This window comes from Malaclemys terrapin, chromosome 17, assembly GCF_027887155.1.
Source record: "Malaclemys terrapin pileata isolate rMalTer1 chromosome 17, rMalTer1.hap1, whole genome shotgun sequence".
Lineage (NCBI taxonomy): Eukaryota > Metazoa > Chordata > Testudines > Emydidae > Malaclemys > Malaclemys terrapin.
In genome coordinates, this window is record NC_071521.1 from 8,894,143 (window position 1) to 8,910,166 (window position 16,024).

General features: G+C 45.7%; 1 protein-coding gene across 2 annotated transcripts in view; it reads left to right on the forward strand.

The window, feature by feature from the left end:
* VAV2 (vav guanine nucleotide exchange factor 2) overlaps nucleotides 1–16,024 on the forward strand; it is a 322,511-nt gene that overhangs the window by 265,376 nt on the left and 41,111 nt on the right. For both annotated transcript variants that reach the window (XM_054007273.1, XM_054007272.1), the window contains exons 7-8: nucleotides 6–74; nucleotides 1,993–2,093. In XM_054007273.1, coding sequence (XP_053863248.1) covers nucleotides 6–74; nucleotides 1,993–2,093 — 170 coding nt within the window. The remainder of the gene's footprint in view (nucleotides 1–5; nucleotides 75–1,992; nucleotides 2,094–16,024) is intronic.

Sequence of the window (16,024 nt, forward strand, 5' to 3'; positions counted from 1 at the left end):
TACAGAACTATATGAATCCATTAAAGCTGGTACTGACTCAACAAGAGATGGAATCTATTTTTATCAATTTGGAGGTAACCGAGTCTAAACATCATTGCTTAAATCTTTGCTCCTCTCAGATGCAGCTTATGCTTCATTCTGTTTAAGAAGCAGCACTCAGATTTCATGTAAAATTCATTGCTTTAGTCTGTGTGGTTTCAGTTGTTATGGCCACAGAGCTTGGACTGGGCCCTTTAACGCTAAAGTGGGACTTAGGTATTGTATAAAGACAAGGACACAGTTTTACAACAAGGAAATTATTTTTCCAGTTTGTTCGTTCTTTCTTTCTGTTTCAGATAATGTCTGTTGTAAAGAATTACATACACACAGGAACAGGCAGTGTGGCTTAGTGAGTATCACACTAGACAGGGACGTGAGAGACAGGTTTTATACCCAACCCTGCAACTGGCTTGCTTGGAGAACTCGGGCAGGTCACTTCACCTCATTAGCTCAGTCCCTATCTGTGAATTGGGGATAATGGTACCTTCCGCCTGTGTCAAGTGCTCTGAGATCTATGGGTGAAAAGTGCTATATAAATACTAGGTATTCTTGTTATGCATGTGCACACGCAGCCTAGATTCCCCTCCAGTTTGATCCTGCTGTGACGCTATAATCCAGCATTTGAAGCTTTCATCTGTGTACAGCGAGGTTGACACAGGATCAAGTTCTGTTAGATGCTTATTGGGTGAAGATTCACCTCTGGGCAGAAAGCTAGCATAAGGCCTACGTAGTATTTAAGTGCTACTTAAGGCAAGCTAGGCCCTTCCTAGTCCTCTTGCTAGCCCTCTTCTGGGGTGAGCTTCCCCCTTCATGCAGGGACCCCACTGAAGTCCAAGTGAATTCTGTGTTCAGCCTGCTTTCCAGATCTGGTTTATGATCTGTTTTCTGATCTTTTGGTGTTTGACCTACAGATATCAGTCTCTGGCTGCTCCCCCACACCCAGCCTCCCACCCCTTCCCTGGACAGTCCAAGGAGAGGTAGTAAGTTATCTGACCTATCCTCTCCACATATGGCCACATTCTCCTCCTGTCCCAGGTGGCCACCATGTTATCACCTAAGTGCCATCTGGGATGGGAAGATGATGAATGGCTCTTCTCCCATAGTAGCACCGCCAAAGACAGCTGGCAGCACTGGGAGAACAGCATGAGCCTCGTTAATGGAGACTTCAGGGCTCATTGGGATGTTTTCATGGTGCACCTTCATGGCTTGTTTACTCTCCAGCAGCGTAGGAGGCTGAGCTCTTGCTTCAGTCTGACAGGTGGGGATGGCAGCCGCACAGGTTGCTGCAATTAAGCAGTTGAGTTTTCCCAACCAAAGGCAGCCAGACGCAGTTGTTCCATTATCAGCATAGGCCCATCATGTCAGTGATTCAGATTCAATGCAGGCATTGCTCCACCTTCTTGGTCCATTTTCACAAGGCCGCGTTGTGTGGGCTTTACGGTATTCCGGCCGGTTATTGTATGCTGCTAGACTGCTCCCACTGGACCTAGTAAAGGGAGTTTAATATGCCCAGAACCCCTCTATGCATTTATCATTGTATAACCTTCTAACGTAATTACACCCTCGTATTTATGGTGATTTAAGGATATATCTCACTGGAGTCACTTGTATTAAAACAGTTAATAGGCAAAGAGCTGGTCTACGCTGGGAGCTTGCGTCTCTCAGCATGAAAAATCCACACCCCTGACAGACGTAGCTATGCCAACCTGACCCCTGGTGCAGCCAATGCTAGGTTGATGGAAGAATTCTTCTGTTTACCTAGCTACTGCCTCTCGGGGAGGTAGATCCTACGCCGATGGGAGAACGGCAGCTACAGCGGTCTGTTTAGACATCTCCAAAAAATGACTGCAAGGTTTCTAAAAGAACTGCATGTGCATTAACTACACACTTTACATGCATGCGCATAGATTGAGTTTCAGGTTTTTTAACATATTGATTTTTTCGTTGTTTTAGGACCTAATTAAAGTGCACTTCAATTTCCTGAGGGCCATCGATGTCTGTATGATGTCTGGAGGAAGCAGCTTGGCGAAAGTTTTTCTAGAATTCAAAGAAAGGTAAAACGAATGAAAGACAAAGCCAACAGACAGGGAGCTCTAATTGTGACAAGCTAAGTCCTGATTGAGCATTGCTCATGACAGGGCATAATCTGAGAGTGAAAAATATTGAAAAGAAAAACACCGATCTTGATGGACCAGGTAGCCCTGTCCTCTGCTAACCCCTCCCACTCCTACTTAGTTAAGACCCTGTTTTGGTTAGTTTCATTTCCCAGTATAGGCAGGAAAGGGACTGAAAGAATGCACTGCACTTATCACATCTGGCTGCTGCCCATCAGGATTTCTGGCCATCGGTTGGGGGAACATGTCTGGTAAATGGTGGAATGATGGGAAGGGGCATGGAGGTATGAACGGGGGAGGAGACATGAAGAAAGAGGGGGATCTGTCCCTAAATAAGCCATTGTTGCTATTTCATGACACTTTGGCTAGATCTCTATTAGGGGTAAATGAGTATAACTCTATTGACGTGAAAAGGAGCTCACTCGATTTACACAAGCTGAAGGAGGGGCCCGGTGTGTAAAAAGCTCACCTGCACACACCAGAAAGTTTAAACAGCTCGCCCAGTCTTTGGCAGCATCTTCAGGACTCTGAAGAAGCATAAACAAATCCCCCAGTAACAACAGATATTCAGGAGTCCCAGTGTTGTACTTACTGTAGATGGGGTAAGAAAGCACCACTCTCTGTTAATGTGTAAGGTGCCGATGTCCTATCAGCATAGGGGCTCCTGTTCCAAACCAGTTCTTGTTCTGCTCCTTTCGGTGTCCTTCCAAAACACCCATGCCACACAGTGAGTGATAGGTTAGTGACCACCTGCACCCAGGTGGTTTAATCGTTATGAGTGTAACCTCGTTCTGCCCTATTGTCCCAGACTGTATCCACTGCAAAGGATATGATGGCATCAGGAATGGTAGCCTCAAGGGCAACACAACGTTGGGTAGATTGTCCTATAACCGTTTTCTTCCCATACACAATGATATCACCTTGATCCTGGGCATTTTGCATGACTGAAGCTTTCCTCATATTTGCTAAGCCCACGTGTGTTGTAGGACCAAGAGGGGGAGAAGCCCTTGTGGAGGTCTGCATTCAAAGGCAGGGTGGGCTAAAACTTTCCCAGACCCCATTGTGCCATGGTCTGGTTTGGATGTCCTAGGGCTGAACGTCATGCAGCTAATGCTTTTGTCTGTAAACCCCACAAGAGAATAAAGATGAGAGCCTGTAACTTCAGAGGTGGAATAACGCCTCGCCTTTGTGAGTGTTTAACTGGGTCTCCTGCGGGATGCAAAGGGTCAATGAGAGTTAAGGGTATGCTGCATCCTTGCAGAATCATTTCCTTTGTCTACAGAGGGCACCTCGGTCTGGTAGATCAAAGCAACTGTTCTCTCATCCATCTGGCGCTGCTGACATCCCGCACCTATGGGAGGATTAATAGATTTAAAGCCTAGATTAAGTTACATAGAGGAGTCTAAGTTTTGGCAGCTGCAAACAGGAGTATCCAGGAACATGCAGATAAGGTTAATGAAAGTCTTAATAATATTCTTAATAATAATCAAAGGCCTGATTTATTGTGGAATAATGCCAGGGTGTTACTGCTGTGTGATTCAACCAGTGTCTAGACATGGAAATGCCTCTCAGAAGTCAATAACTCCAGAAATACCATCTGCATTAATAACAAACCACAAGGTCAGATAGTCTATCATTCATGATGATGCTTTTAGAAAGTAAATGTTTTTGGATTAAAAGAGAATAGTTGTTTGGGAAAAGAATGCAAAATTTTTTTTTTAAAAATAGATCATTTTGATCTCCTAATTCCTGGCTTTGCTCGTCCTTAAACATTCTGATACTGTCATGTTGGGAGCAGTCTTTTCTGGGCTGTATAGTGCAGGTCATGATTTAGGAACACCCTGTGTGGTGACGCAGGGCAGCACAGGTTGGATTAGTCTGGGAGCCGGAGAACCCTTGAGAACCACAAGGTCTGACTGGGTCCAGCAGCTTCAATAAAGAATCCCCTTTATATTCCTCACAACCAAATGCGGTCTCTTCTCTCCCAGGAAGGTCACAACAGGCACTGATTCAAGAAAGTCTCAGACAACAGACCTCCAAGAGAGAGCTCGTCTTCCAGGATAGCAGGGTGTCTCAGAAATACCGGACTTATCTGCAGACAAGTAGCATACCCCAGGCTTCCATGTTCTGAGAAGTTAGTCAAGGATGGTACTGGCAGAACTTCTAGGAGCAGTGGTATCATGTCCATCAATCCATAAGCTTACCTTGATGCAACAGCATCCCTCTCCATAGTATACTGGGAATGGGTTGCTCAAAGGGTTTTGCAACCTCTTTCTGAAAACTCCTGCACCGTGCTGCTTTTGTTGTGTGTCTATTTTATTGACACTCATGCGAGGAGCCTGTGGGTGCGAGGGACCCTATAAATAAATGTTTGCTGCTGTTAATTGAGGAGGTAGAGCTTGGCAGAGGGGAGGTAGTTAGGTGGCTGCTGCATCTGTGTGCGTGTGAACTTGCCAACCCGTTTTCGAAAGGAGTTTACAAATAACATTTTTTTGAAGAGCTTGAAAACCTTCCAGATACACAACTGAATTAATCAGACCTCCAGCTGTGAGCAGCCAGATCTCGACTGGCAGCTGCAAATCCTCACACAGGCTCCAGCGACCTCAAATACCAAAACATTCTTCAGATCTGTCGTTCAGAGAGTTTTAATCACTCAGGTGGAACAGTGGTTTTGCAGGGGCATTTTTTTGTATTGCTATAACTAAATTGCAGATAAGCCTCTCCTTTCTCATCTGGCCTAATTTACGCAGCATCTGTGTCTAAACTAACCAGGTCTCGCCCTGGTTATATCCCCAGTTCAGATGTTGCCTCTTGAGGGGAAGGTTTGCTCTTCTCAGACTGCCTGATGATTTGACAGTAGCCCTAGCTTGGGTAACAATAGTGGTGTGCACGTGGTGGCATGGCCTAAAAACTGGAGTACATGCGGGCTAGCAGCCGGGCTCCTCAACTGGCTTGTACTCGGGTAGCTAGCCTGTGCCTCTGCATCTAGACTACTATTGTTACCTGTGCAAACTGGATTAAAGGTTGCTCTGGTTTGCCTACCCATGCTACAATCACACCTTCCTTTGCTGTGTAGACGTATCCAATGTCAAACCTCCTTCTGGTGCCATCTTCCAAGCATTACCTCTGTCTGGTGCATGAACAGCAAGAGAAACGCCTTCAGCACACAGCTGTCCCTCCCCCATTTTTCCCCAAACTGCTCTTTGTCCATCTATTCCCTCTTTGCTCCCAAAGAATAGTTTGAGCCGGCTGCAGAGCTCTTCCATGCCTCGGGGTTAGGAGACATGGGGGTTGTTTTAAAGCGATTGCTGTCCCCAGAGGGGTTTGGAAACTGATGCTAGGGAACCTGAAAGGCCGGCTAAAGCACTAAAGAGCTCCAAATGAAAAAGCCTGTCACTTTTCTAACCCTTGCGATAATTTAAGGTTTTACCAGCAGTACCTTGGGCTTTGAAAGGAGATGTCGAATCTTCCTGCCAGCTGGTTGCAGAAGTGTCTGAGTAGCCATGCATGTGCTGGAGTGACTGCATATTTGCACGTGTTTATAAACCAAACTAGAAGAACCATCATGTAATGTATCAGCATTGGATGGTGTCCCTTTAAACAGCGTGGGAGCCCTCTAGTGGGACTCCCCGTCCTCTACTGAAGAAGCCCCCTAAACCTAACAGAGCAGCTGTGGATACGTGTAGTCCAGCCTTGTATGTGGTTAGTAAACATGATTTGGCCCCCCCGCTGTCCATGTGGTTTCCTCATATTCTTAATATTGTGTAAAGGGCAAAGACATGACAGTCCGTCTACCCCGAAGCTAGTGGGGAACATAAATGTAGCATTTCTCTCTCTCTAATATAATGGGCTCATGGTAGGTGCATCAGGAATCCTGCTGCAGTTCCCTGATTTAAGACCACCTGGCCCCAGTGCAAGGTAGATGCAGCCGTACTGCTCAGGTAACATCCCTCAGGGACCTTACGCCTAGGTGGAAATAAAAAAAAAAGTTGTATTTGCACATTCTGTTACCCATTTGTGCACAGAGTTGCTTTGGTGTCAAGTATCAGGGGGTAGCCGTGTTAGTCTGTATCTACAAAAACAACAAGGAGTCTGGTGGCACCTTAAAGACTAACAGATTTATTTGGGCATAAGCTTTCGTGAGTAAAAACCTCACTTCTTCGGATGCAACCGAAGAAGTGAGGTTTTTACTCACGAAAGCTTATGCCCAAATAAATCTGTTAGTCTTTAAGGTGCCACCAGACTCCTTGTTGTTTTTGTAGAGTTGCTTTGCTTGCTTAATTTTTATACGTAAATGGGTGTGATGTCAAATCCATGTGCTATAGACGATAAATGACAGTCATCAACGCACCTGTGGCATCAGGGATAGAACCCTGGCTCTTAACCTCCAAATCCACGTAAGCGAGGTGAGATATTACAAACTGAGTTACAGCTGCTAGGGGATGAGAGTTCCATGCACAACAATCATAATTTGAAGGCACAATGTGTAACCAATCTCGTTCACCGTGCACGAGTAAATGTAATTATAGATCTGTAATATCAGGCAAATAATCAGAGAGCGACTGACACAGGTTGGCAGTGCCTGACGGCCTGTTTGGGTGTTTAACGCTAAGAATGGCTGAAGCCACAATTTTGTCAAACTCCTGCGCCATAAATAGCAACCTATTTTTAACAGCTCAGGAATCATTTTATAAATCCTACGGCGTATATAGCCTTCCACACGGACAAGAGCCCAGCGTTTCCATAAGCAGCTCTCACGGCTAGCAGGACCGGTAGAGCAGCTGGGAAACTGGCAGGCCGGCACAGCGATAGAATTTTGCTAAGGCCTGTTGTAAAGTTCCCACATCTGGGACTGTGCTTGGAGTTCCTGGTATCTCAAGTGAGATTAGAGTTTGGAAGTGTCTTTCAGCAGGGATTTTTCCACTTGCGAAGCTTTTTGAGGTCCACTTCAAAAGCAAAGGTGCCTCAAGGCTCAGGTCCCCTGTTTGTCCCGTTGTCAGGCAGGGACATCTTAGACTTCAGTGATGATCGAATGCGACCCATTCATGAATGTGTGCTACAGGCCTGATCCACAGAGGAGATAAGTCTGTTACAGTCCCACCTGGAGAGTGTGGGCTCATTAGCTCAAGCTGTAACAGTTCGTGCTTTTAGCTCTGGAGTTCCCCAGTTCAGTCCTTGGTATGGCGGCCATCACAAACCAGAGGAAGCTGGAGCTGCATTTGTGAACAAAGTCACTAATGCAACCCCACTGCACATGACACCGGGGCTCCAGTGTCTGCCACCGCTGAGATCGGGGGACGGGCACTCTCCTTCCATGCATCCCACCCTCCCCGTATGGTATAAAAGAAAGGGGCCGCCAGCCGAGTGATCTCCATGAGCTCCCTTTTCCTTTGGAATGTTCACCTTCTCCCACCTCCTGGGACGAAGTGGCCTGAACCAGTTGCATTTCTAGGCATGCTAGAAGCCTGTCTTTTAAAGTGTGCATTGAAGGAGTTTGGGGTGAGAATTCTAATCCGTATTGGGTTGGCTGCCTGCTGATGCGCATGAGATGTGGTTGGGGGTGAGGAAGGAGAAGGGTAGTTGCTGTTTTGATGAGTTGGGTTACTCTTCTTTATTAAGTTTTGGTTTTTTTGAATGTAGATGAAGGGCTCTCAGATGTCTATAGAGAGTGTCTTGGGTGTGGAGTTTTCTCAATAGGGCACTGGATTAGAGGAGGTTTGGGAACAAATTGATAAATTTAACAGCGATAAGTCACTAGGGCCAGATGATATTCACATAAATGTTCTGAAGGAACGCATGAAATAGCAGAACCACTAACTGTGGTATATAAAACCTATTGCTTAAATCAGCCTCTGTACCAGATGACTGGAGGATAGCTAATGTGACACCAATTTTTTAAAAAAGCTCCAGAGGCGATCCTGGCAATTACAGGCCAGTAAGCCTAACTTCAGTACCAGGCAAATTGGTTGAAACTATAGTAAGGAACAGAATTAGCAGACATATAGACAAGTACATTATGTTAGGAATGCTTCAACATGGCGTTTGTAAATGGCAAGATATGATTTCCCATCTATTAGAATTCTTTGAAAGGGATCAACAAACATGTGGACAAGGGTGATCCAGTGGATATAGTGTATTTGGGCTTTTAGAAAGCCTTTGACAAGGTCCCACACCAAAGGCTCTTAAGCAAAGTAAGCAGTCGTGAGGCAAGAAGGAGGGTCCTCTCATGGATCAGTAACAAGTTAAAAGACAGGAAACAAAGAGTAGTGGGGTCCCCCTAGGACCGATACTAGGGCCAATGCTGATCAACATATTCCTAAATGATCTGGAAAAAGGGGTAAACAGTGAAGTAGCAAAGTTTTGCAGACAATCCAAAATTACTCAAGATAGTTAAGTCCAAGCCAGACTGAAGAGTTACGAAACGGAGTGGCTGGGCAAGAAAATGGCAGATAACATTTCATATTGATAAATGCAAAGTAATGCACGCTGGAAAACTTAATCCGAAGTATAGATACAAAATGATCGAGTCTAAATTAGCTGTTACCAAGACAGAGATCTCGGAGACATTGTGGATAGTTCTCTGAAAGCAGCAGCAGTCAAAAAACGCGAACAGAATTTCAGGAACCATTAGGAAAGGGTTAGCTAATAAGACAAAGTATTATAATGCCATCATATGCCAATCCATGGTATGCCACACTTTGAATATTACTTGCGGTTCTGGTCCCCCATCTCAGAAAAGATATATTAGAACTGGGACAAAAGTATAAAGAAGGGCAACAAAAATAAGTAGGGCATGGAACAGCTTCCGTGTAAGGAGAGATTAAAGAGACTGGGTCTGCTCAGCCTAGAAGAGAGATGACTGAGAGGGGAGGTGGTCTACCATCATGAACAATGTGGAGAAATTGAATAGCTGAGTGTTATTTACCCCTTCACATAACACAAGAACTCGGGGCCACCCGATGAAATTAACAAGCAGCAGGTTTAAAACATAAGAAAGTCGTCTTTGCACAACGCACAGTCAACCTGTGGAACTCACTGCCAGGGGATGTTGTGAAGACCAGAAGTATAACTGGCTTCAAAAAAGAATGAGAGAAGTTCATAGAGGATAGGTCCATCAGTGGCTACTGACCAAGATGGTCAGGGAGGCAACCCCATGCTCTGGGTGTCCCTAAACTGCCAGAAGCTGTGACTGGACGACAGGGGATGGATCACTCGATAAATTGCCCTGTTCGGTTCATTCCATCTGAAGCATCTGGCACCGGTCACTGTTAGAAGACAGGATACTGGGCTAGATGGGCCATTGGTCTATCCCAGTATGGTCAGTCTTATGTTCTTATGATTCTGGCACTCAGGAGACCTGGGTTCTATTCCCAGTTCTGCCTGTGACCCTGACTAGTGACTGTCCCTCTCTGTTTCCCCTCCCCTTAGGACTGCATTGTGCTTGCCAGCAGCTCAATCCGTGGCATTAACTTGCTTAGCTCCTCTGCTAAGGCAATCAAAGTCAATCGGTTAAAGACAGGAGGCTGTTTCTTTCTAGCATCAATTTGATACAGAAGCTGGAAATAAAATGCTTGTATTTAATCCTCTCTCACTCCCTCTCTCCCCCCCAAAAGGCCACGCTAGCTAACTCTTAAAATGACTCTTCGTGCCGGGTTATTCCACCAAACAAGTCAACCAACCGGCTTCAAAAGGGTAATTAAACTGTGCGAAGCTCCTTCTCTGGCGTACGTCCTGGGAAGCTCCAAGCAGCGAAATGCCAATTGCTGACACTTTTTTTTTTGTATTTGTCACAAGCCTTGAGAGGGAATAAAAAGGGGTCAAGCATAGTGCTTCTTAACTACGCCTGCAAGCTGCGGGGGAGGAGGGTTTCCTTTGGAAGAGAGCCGGTTTTGTGGCAGTCAGTCAGCAAGTCCTTTACTCTTTGGGTAGGTGATTGCTCTTTTGCAGATTTAACTCTTCCATTGGGCAGTGCGTTGGGCTCAGATCTGCAATGTGCCTGGGGCGTTTGGCAGTGAGGGAGGAGAGAAACCACAAGCCGTAGAGTGAAACTTCAGTGCCACTCGTGTCTACGGAAGATACACAGTTCCTCGGCACCTTGCCACGTGAAAAATTGGAAGTGCAAACAAGGCCCAAAGCAAGCTGTCCATTTCTGATACGGGGCTAAGAAAAGAGTTCCTCTCCCTTTTGCCTGTTAACTATTTTCTTTAGCAAAGGAGTCCAAGTCCCCCCGTTTCGGCTCGCTGCTATGAGGAAGGTCTGTCATCAACATCCCTTTCTAACGGGGCACCCTCCCCGTAAAACAAATTCATGTTGATTACCAAAGACAGCTGTTTCAACATGGTGAACTGGCTGTGCACTAGGAAGCATGCTCTGGAATCTGAACGTTGAGTGTAGACTTGTGTCAAGAGGGCAGTTCTGGCTGGAGGTGCCAGTGAGAGACCAGAGACAGACAAGGTTAAGTCTCTCTCTCCCCCTCCCCCCCCCCCCCACGGTTGTTAGATCAACCATTGAAATATGTCAGCCAACATATTTTTCCCCCCTAGCCTTTCTGAGCAAACCCTCAAGCCCCTGTGTCATTCTGGTTGCCATTTGCTGTTGAGCGGCTATCAGTTCTTTTCAATACAGTGACCAGCACTGCACAGAATATTCCCAATCTGGCCTTGCTTGTCCCTTATTAAAGGCTACAGTTAATAATGTTCAAAGCAGAACAGCTGTGTCTGGTTTGGGGTTTGGTTTCTTCACTCTGCCAAAGGTCTCAGATATGTTTTTTTCCCTCCAGTATAATCTTAAAATCCTTCTCCTTTGGAGGGTCTCTAGCGAATGACATCTGAAGGCGTATTCCCTTCCTTTGCTTTTATCCTAAGCCTCATAAGATTTATGTACATTGAATTGTATAAGCTACTTATCTACCCTGGCTCTTATTCTGTGGGGGTCCGTTTTCCATTGTAGTCCCCTCCTCCTTTACGGTGACTCCCCACCTTCATTCACAGGAGATGCCAGCACTGTACTTTTTAGTGGATGTTCCCTCTTCCAAGCCATATTGATCTATGGAAGTGTGGCATTCTTCGTGCCGTTTCTCACTAGCACTGGTGCTTTGGTTTCCATGCTGAGGCATTGCCCACTTGTGTAACTCATCTCCTGTTTAGCATATGCCATTGTTGTAAATTTGTTGCCAGGCATTCTTGCTTAATACATTATTTTATTGTTTTTATTAGGGTAGAACTTAAAAGGTCCCATTGTGCCAAATGCCATGCATGCATATAGCAAGAGAGAATATACCAAGAGCTTGCATCCTAAACAGATAGAGGATGGGAGAAAGGAAGTATTGCCTTCATTTCACAGATGGGGGGGGGGGGGGAAACTGAGGCACAGAGAGATTAAGTGACTTGTCCAGGGTCACACAGGGAGTCTGTGGCAGACAAGGGAATTGAACCTCCCCTCTTGAGGCCCACTCCAATAATGTCACCATCACGCTATCCTACCTCTCTAAAGCTGTGAGAACTACATTTCCCAGAATGGCCTGTGGGAACCTCTCTGCTAGGGCAAGTTCTGTTAAGACAAGGGGAGAAGTGCACTCGAGGAGTTTTCAATGTGTGTTTCGTGAGAACAGGCGGATCCATAAGAACTTTGTTGTTTCCCCACACAGCAGTGCGCCTCGAGGCTCCCAAATCCCAACAAACACTTTACTGCACCCTCTCCCACCCAGGACAGCAAGAACTATGCGACCGCCCCTGTTCCAGAAAAAAAAAATCTAATCTTCCCCTTGTAAATGGGTTCACCACTAATCCATGTGGCCTCTGCATGATGCTTGAATGTTCGCTATGGGCTCGCTCCGTTATCGATGTATTAAAGCTACTTGTACGGGCTACTGAAATGTGCTTTTAAATAGAGTGAGCTGGCATTTTAAAGACTGTGTGGTGGGCAAAGTCCTGGCCCTGTTGAAACCTAGGGGATTTGGCCAGGGGTTGTTTTGTGTATCCAGGGACTGTTTCGTGGGGGGAATTGTTAACACGCATTGGCGCGGGGATGAGGATGCCGTCAAAAGATTTCACCCAGCTCTGAACACTGACATAACCTCTCCCAGGGGGGAGGTGAGACTGTCTCCATCACTGCGTGCAAAGTGCCCTGAGGTCCTCGCGTGCGACGGGCAAGATGTTATTTGATACTGTGGTTCATTTTTATTGCTAGATGGCCAGAACAGTAGGGCAACACTAGCTGGACGTATACTGGGGTTTAGATGATATGGCCCTGTAGAAATACCATAGGTAGGTAGATGAGTCAAAAACATGGGCCAAGATATAACCACCTGTTGGGTTAGAATATATGTTCTTGGAGCTCCTTTTAAACTGGCTGCATGTTACTGAACATGTTGAGATATTGTTAAGGGAAAAAGCCAGAGGGATATAATCTGTATTGGCTGCAGCTTCATCAGGTATTGAGTGTTCCATAAATCTCTCCATTCAATTATTCGGCACCTGCAAAGGGTTGTTTGATGAGACTACTCTCGTACCGCAGATTTGACATGTGTATGGGTCTTTGCAGGATCAGGGCCTTATTTTTCGATGCCTCAGCTCCTCCTTTGGAAAATGATGTTAATGCTCCGTTTCATCACCTTTTGTCTGTCTTGTCTGTTTAGACAGTAAGCTCTTCGTGGCAGGGACTGTCTCTTACTTGGTGTCTGTGCAGCACCTCGTACAATGTGATCCCGATCTCAGTTGAGGCCTCTAGTTTTCTACGGTAATGCAAATAATAATAATTGCTGAGTCCTTTCTGAGCATTTTGCTAGAAGGGAAGGAACATCACATAGTCTGGACTGAACTTGAGGCGTCATAGCTGCTGTTACCTGGTCCTGCAACTGACTTGCTCTGTGACCTTGGGCAAGTCACGCTGCTTCTGTTTGTAAAACACGGCTCATATTTGCCTACCTCACAGGAGTGCTGGGAGACTTAAGTAATAATGATAAATGCCTGGGGGCCCTTAAATGAAAGAGAGGCCTGGATATGGTGTTGGTTGTTTCATCAAACATGAACACTTGTGGTTTGGAAAATGTTATGGTTTCGTTGTATTACTGTACTAAGAGCCTAGTTACGGACCACGATCCCACCGCAGTAGGCACTGTACAAACACAGAACAAAATAAGATGCCCCTGCCCCAAAGAGCTTACAATCCAAGTATAAACCGAGACAGCGGACGGACAGACAGACAGACAGACAGACAGACAAACAGGGAAGTACAAGGAAACAGAGACAATACAGGTCAGTTTGATAGGTGGGGATATTAGCACACCAGCAGCCTGGCCATTGTCACAGTGTGGCTGGAAGCCAGTTATGTAGTTTTATGGCATTGGCAGGATGTGCTGTGAGCCACGTTGGAGAAACTAAATACATTTCTCAATTGAAAGGTTTTTATTTTACTTTTAAGCCTCCTGAGATCTAGGTTGTTTTGTTGCTTTAATGCAGCACATGATCTGCTTTTGCAAATTGCACCGCTATTGCAAATTGCACTGGTGTGAACTGAGCAGAAGTGATTAGGGGGGGAAAAGCCTATTAAGACATGGGGCGGGGGGTATTGCTGCCTACGTTGTCATCTCAAGAAAACACTTCACTGCAGGAGTGCTCACTGTTTAGCAGCCTCTGCATTCAGTGGTGCGCGTGCAGGATTTGTGGTGTGCATGCACCATTTACCTTTGGATTTACTGAACCTCCAGAGCCAGTCTGATTCAGAGTTCAGCGCACTAACCTCCCCTAACAATGTCCAGTTTGAATAAACTGCATGCAACGTACAGCGAGGAGGAAAGGCACCTTAATGACCAGTGACTCTCCAGTATCGTTCCCAATAGGCTTTCTAAGGGTTATTGTTTAAACATCAAGCTACCTAGGATCAAATGGGGGAAGTGAGTTAACGGAAATGAATCAGAGGGGTAATATTGTTTGGGGAGGGAGAAGCTGTAGGACCCTGGGTGAACTTTAAATAGAGGTCGCCCATCCATTCATTCCTGCACCTTGGACAGCATCCACGGCTTTGACTCTGGGGACGCCCAGCTCAACAGGCTTGTTGATCTCTAGATGTATGGTTTGGGGGAGGCAACGAAATACACAGTGTAACGGGTGCCCCTGGGCCACTGGAGTCAAGGTACATTAACTACATAATTGCTAATGCATCCTCGCAGCTCCATTTGGTATGTGGGCAGTGCGATTTGTATTGCAATCATCGGATACGAGATACGGTGCGTGGGGTGGTGTATTTGCTTACCATTGATGGAGCCGTTTCATAACATTCTATGAAGGAGATTCTTCCTGGAGGCAGGTTTTTTTTTTTTTTTTTTTTTTAATGCTCCTTCCTGAAACAGATTCTTTTTTAATATATCTGTCCTGTAGATAGCCTTGAGCCACAAGATTGTGGTATTATATCCAGGTTGCAAGCTCTTGGAAGCAGGGGCTAACTTTTTGTTCTGTGTTTTGTACAGCTCCTAGCACAATGGGGTCCTGGTCCATGACAGGGGCTCCCAAGTGCTACTGCAAATAATACTTTACTTAATACTTTAAATAATACTACAAATAATAATTTAACAACAATACCCGAGGATGGATCTAGACTATTCTCAGTGGTACCAGATGACAGAACAAGAAGCAATGGTCTCAAGTTGCAGTCAAGTTTAGATTGGATATTAGGGGGAAAATTTTCACTAGGAGGATGGTGAAGCACTGGAATGGGTTACCTAGGGAGGTGGTGGAATCTCCATCCTTAGAGGTTTTTAAGGTCAGGCTTGACAAAGCCCTGGCTGGGATGACTTAGGTGGGGATTTGTCCTGCTTTGAGCAGGGGGTTGGACTAGATGACCTCCTGAGGTTCTTTCCAACCCTGATATTCTATGATTCTATGAAACAAGGGTGTTGAGCTCTGGGACTTCAGTACAGCTCCCTATTAGGGTGACCAGATGTCTCGATTTTATAGGGACAGTTCTGATTTGGGGGGCTTTTTCTTATATAGAGGCCTATTACCCCCCCCACACACACATCTCCCTCCTGATTTTTTACACTTGCTGTCTGGTCACCCTACTCCCTATAGAGTTAAGAACTCGGTAGGAAGTTGGGATCTGGATTCAGATACAGACTTTTCCAAAGTCCTGATGTGTTTTGATCCAGAGTTTTGAGCCAGACCCATCTCTGTTCAGAAAGTTATTAAAAAAGAAACTGGTGTTGCTGTCCTTGGAAGAACTTTGGCTCAGGCAGGCCTAGTAACCCCAACACTGGTGTCTGACAAGAGAAGGGAAGGTGCGACTCTCAGAATACGCTATTGGAGAAGTAGAAGCAGAGCCGGATAGGCAGACTCCCTCTATTGGGCTGTTTTGGAGCTCCTCAGTCAGTGGAAAGAGGAAAAAGGAAAGGGTCCTTTCCCACTGCGTGAACAGGAACTTCATAGCAATCCAGAGCAGGGGGGGTATTAGCACTGCACCCTACAATTATAGTTTAACATCTGGTCTCACCCAAGCAAACTTGGATTTAGGGATTTTACAGGCCAGTGTTGGAATTATGCCAGGGCTCTGGGACCTGGCAGTTGAGGGATGAGCCACTTTACTTTCTGTAATGGGAGGGCAGATTAATTGAAATGTCCCTTCTCCTCCCCACTAGGGTGACCAGATGTCCCGATTTTATAGGGACAATCCCGATATTTGGGGCTTTTTCTTATATAGAGACCTATTACCCTCCACCCCATCCCGATTTTTCACACTTACTATCTGGTCACCCTACTCCCCACGATCCTAATTTTGGTGACCGAATTTCCCACACAGGCTCGAACACACGTCTCTGAAAGCCTCAGTGTTTCGATGTTAAAAAAGCGGTTCCATAAAAAAGTGTTAATACTTCATTG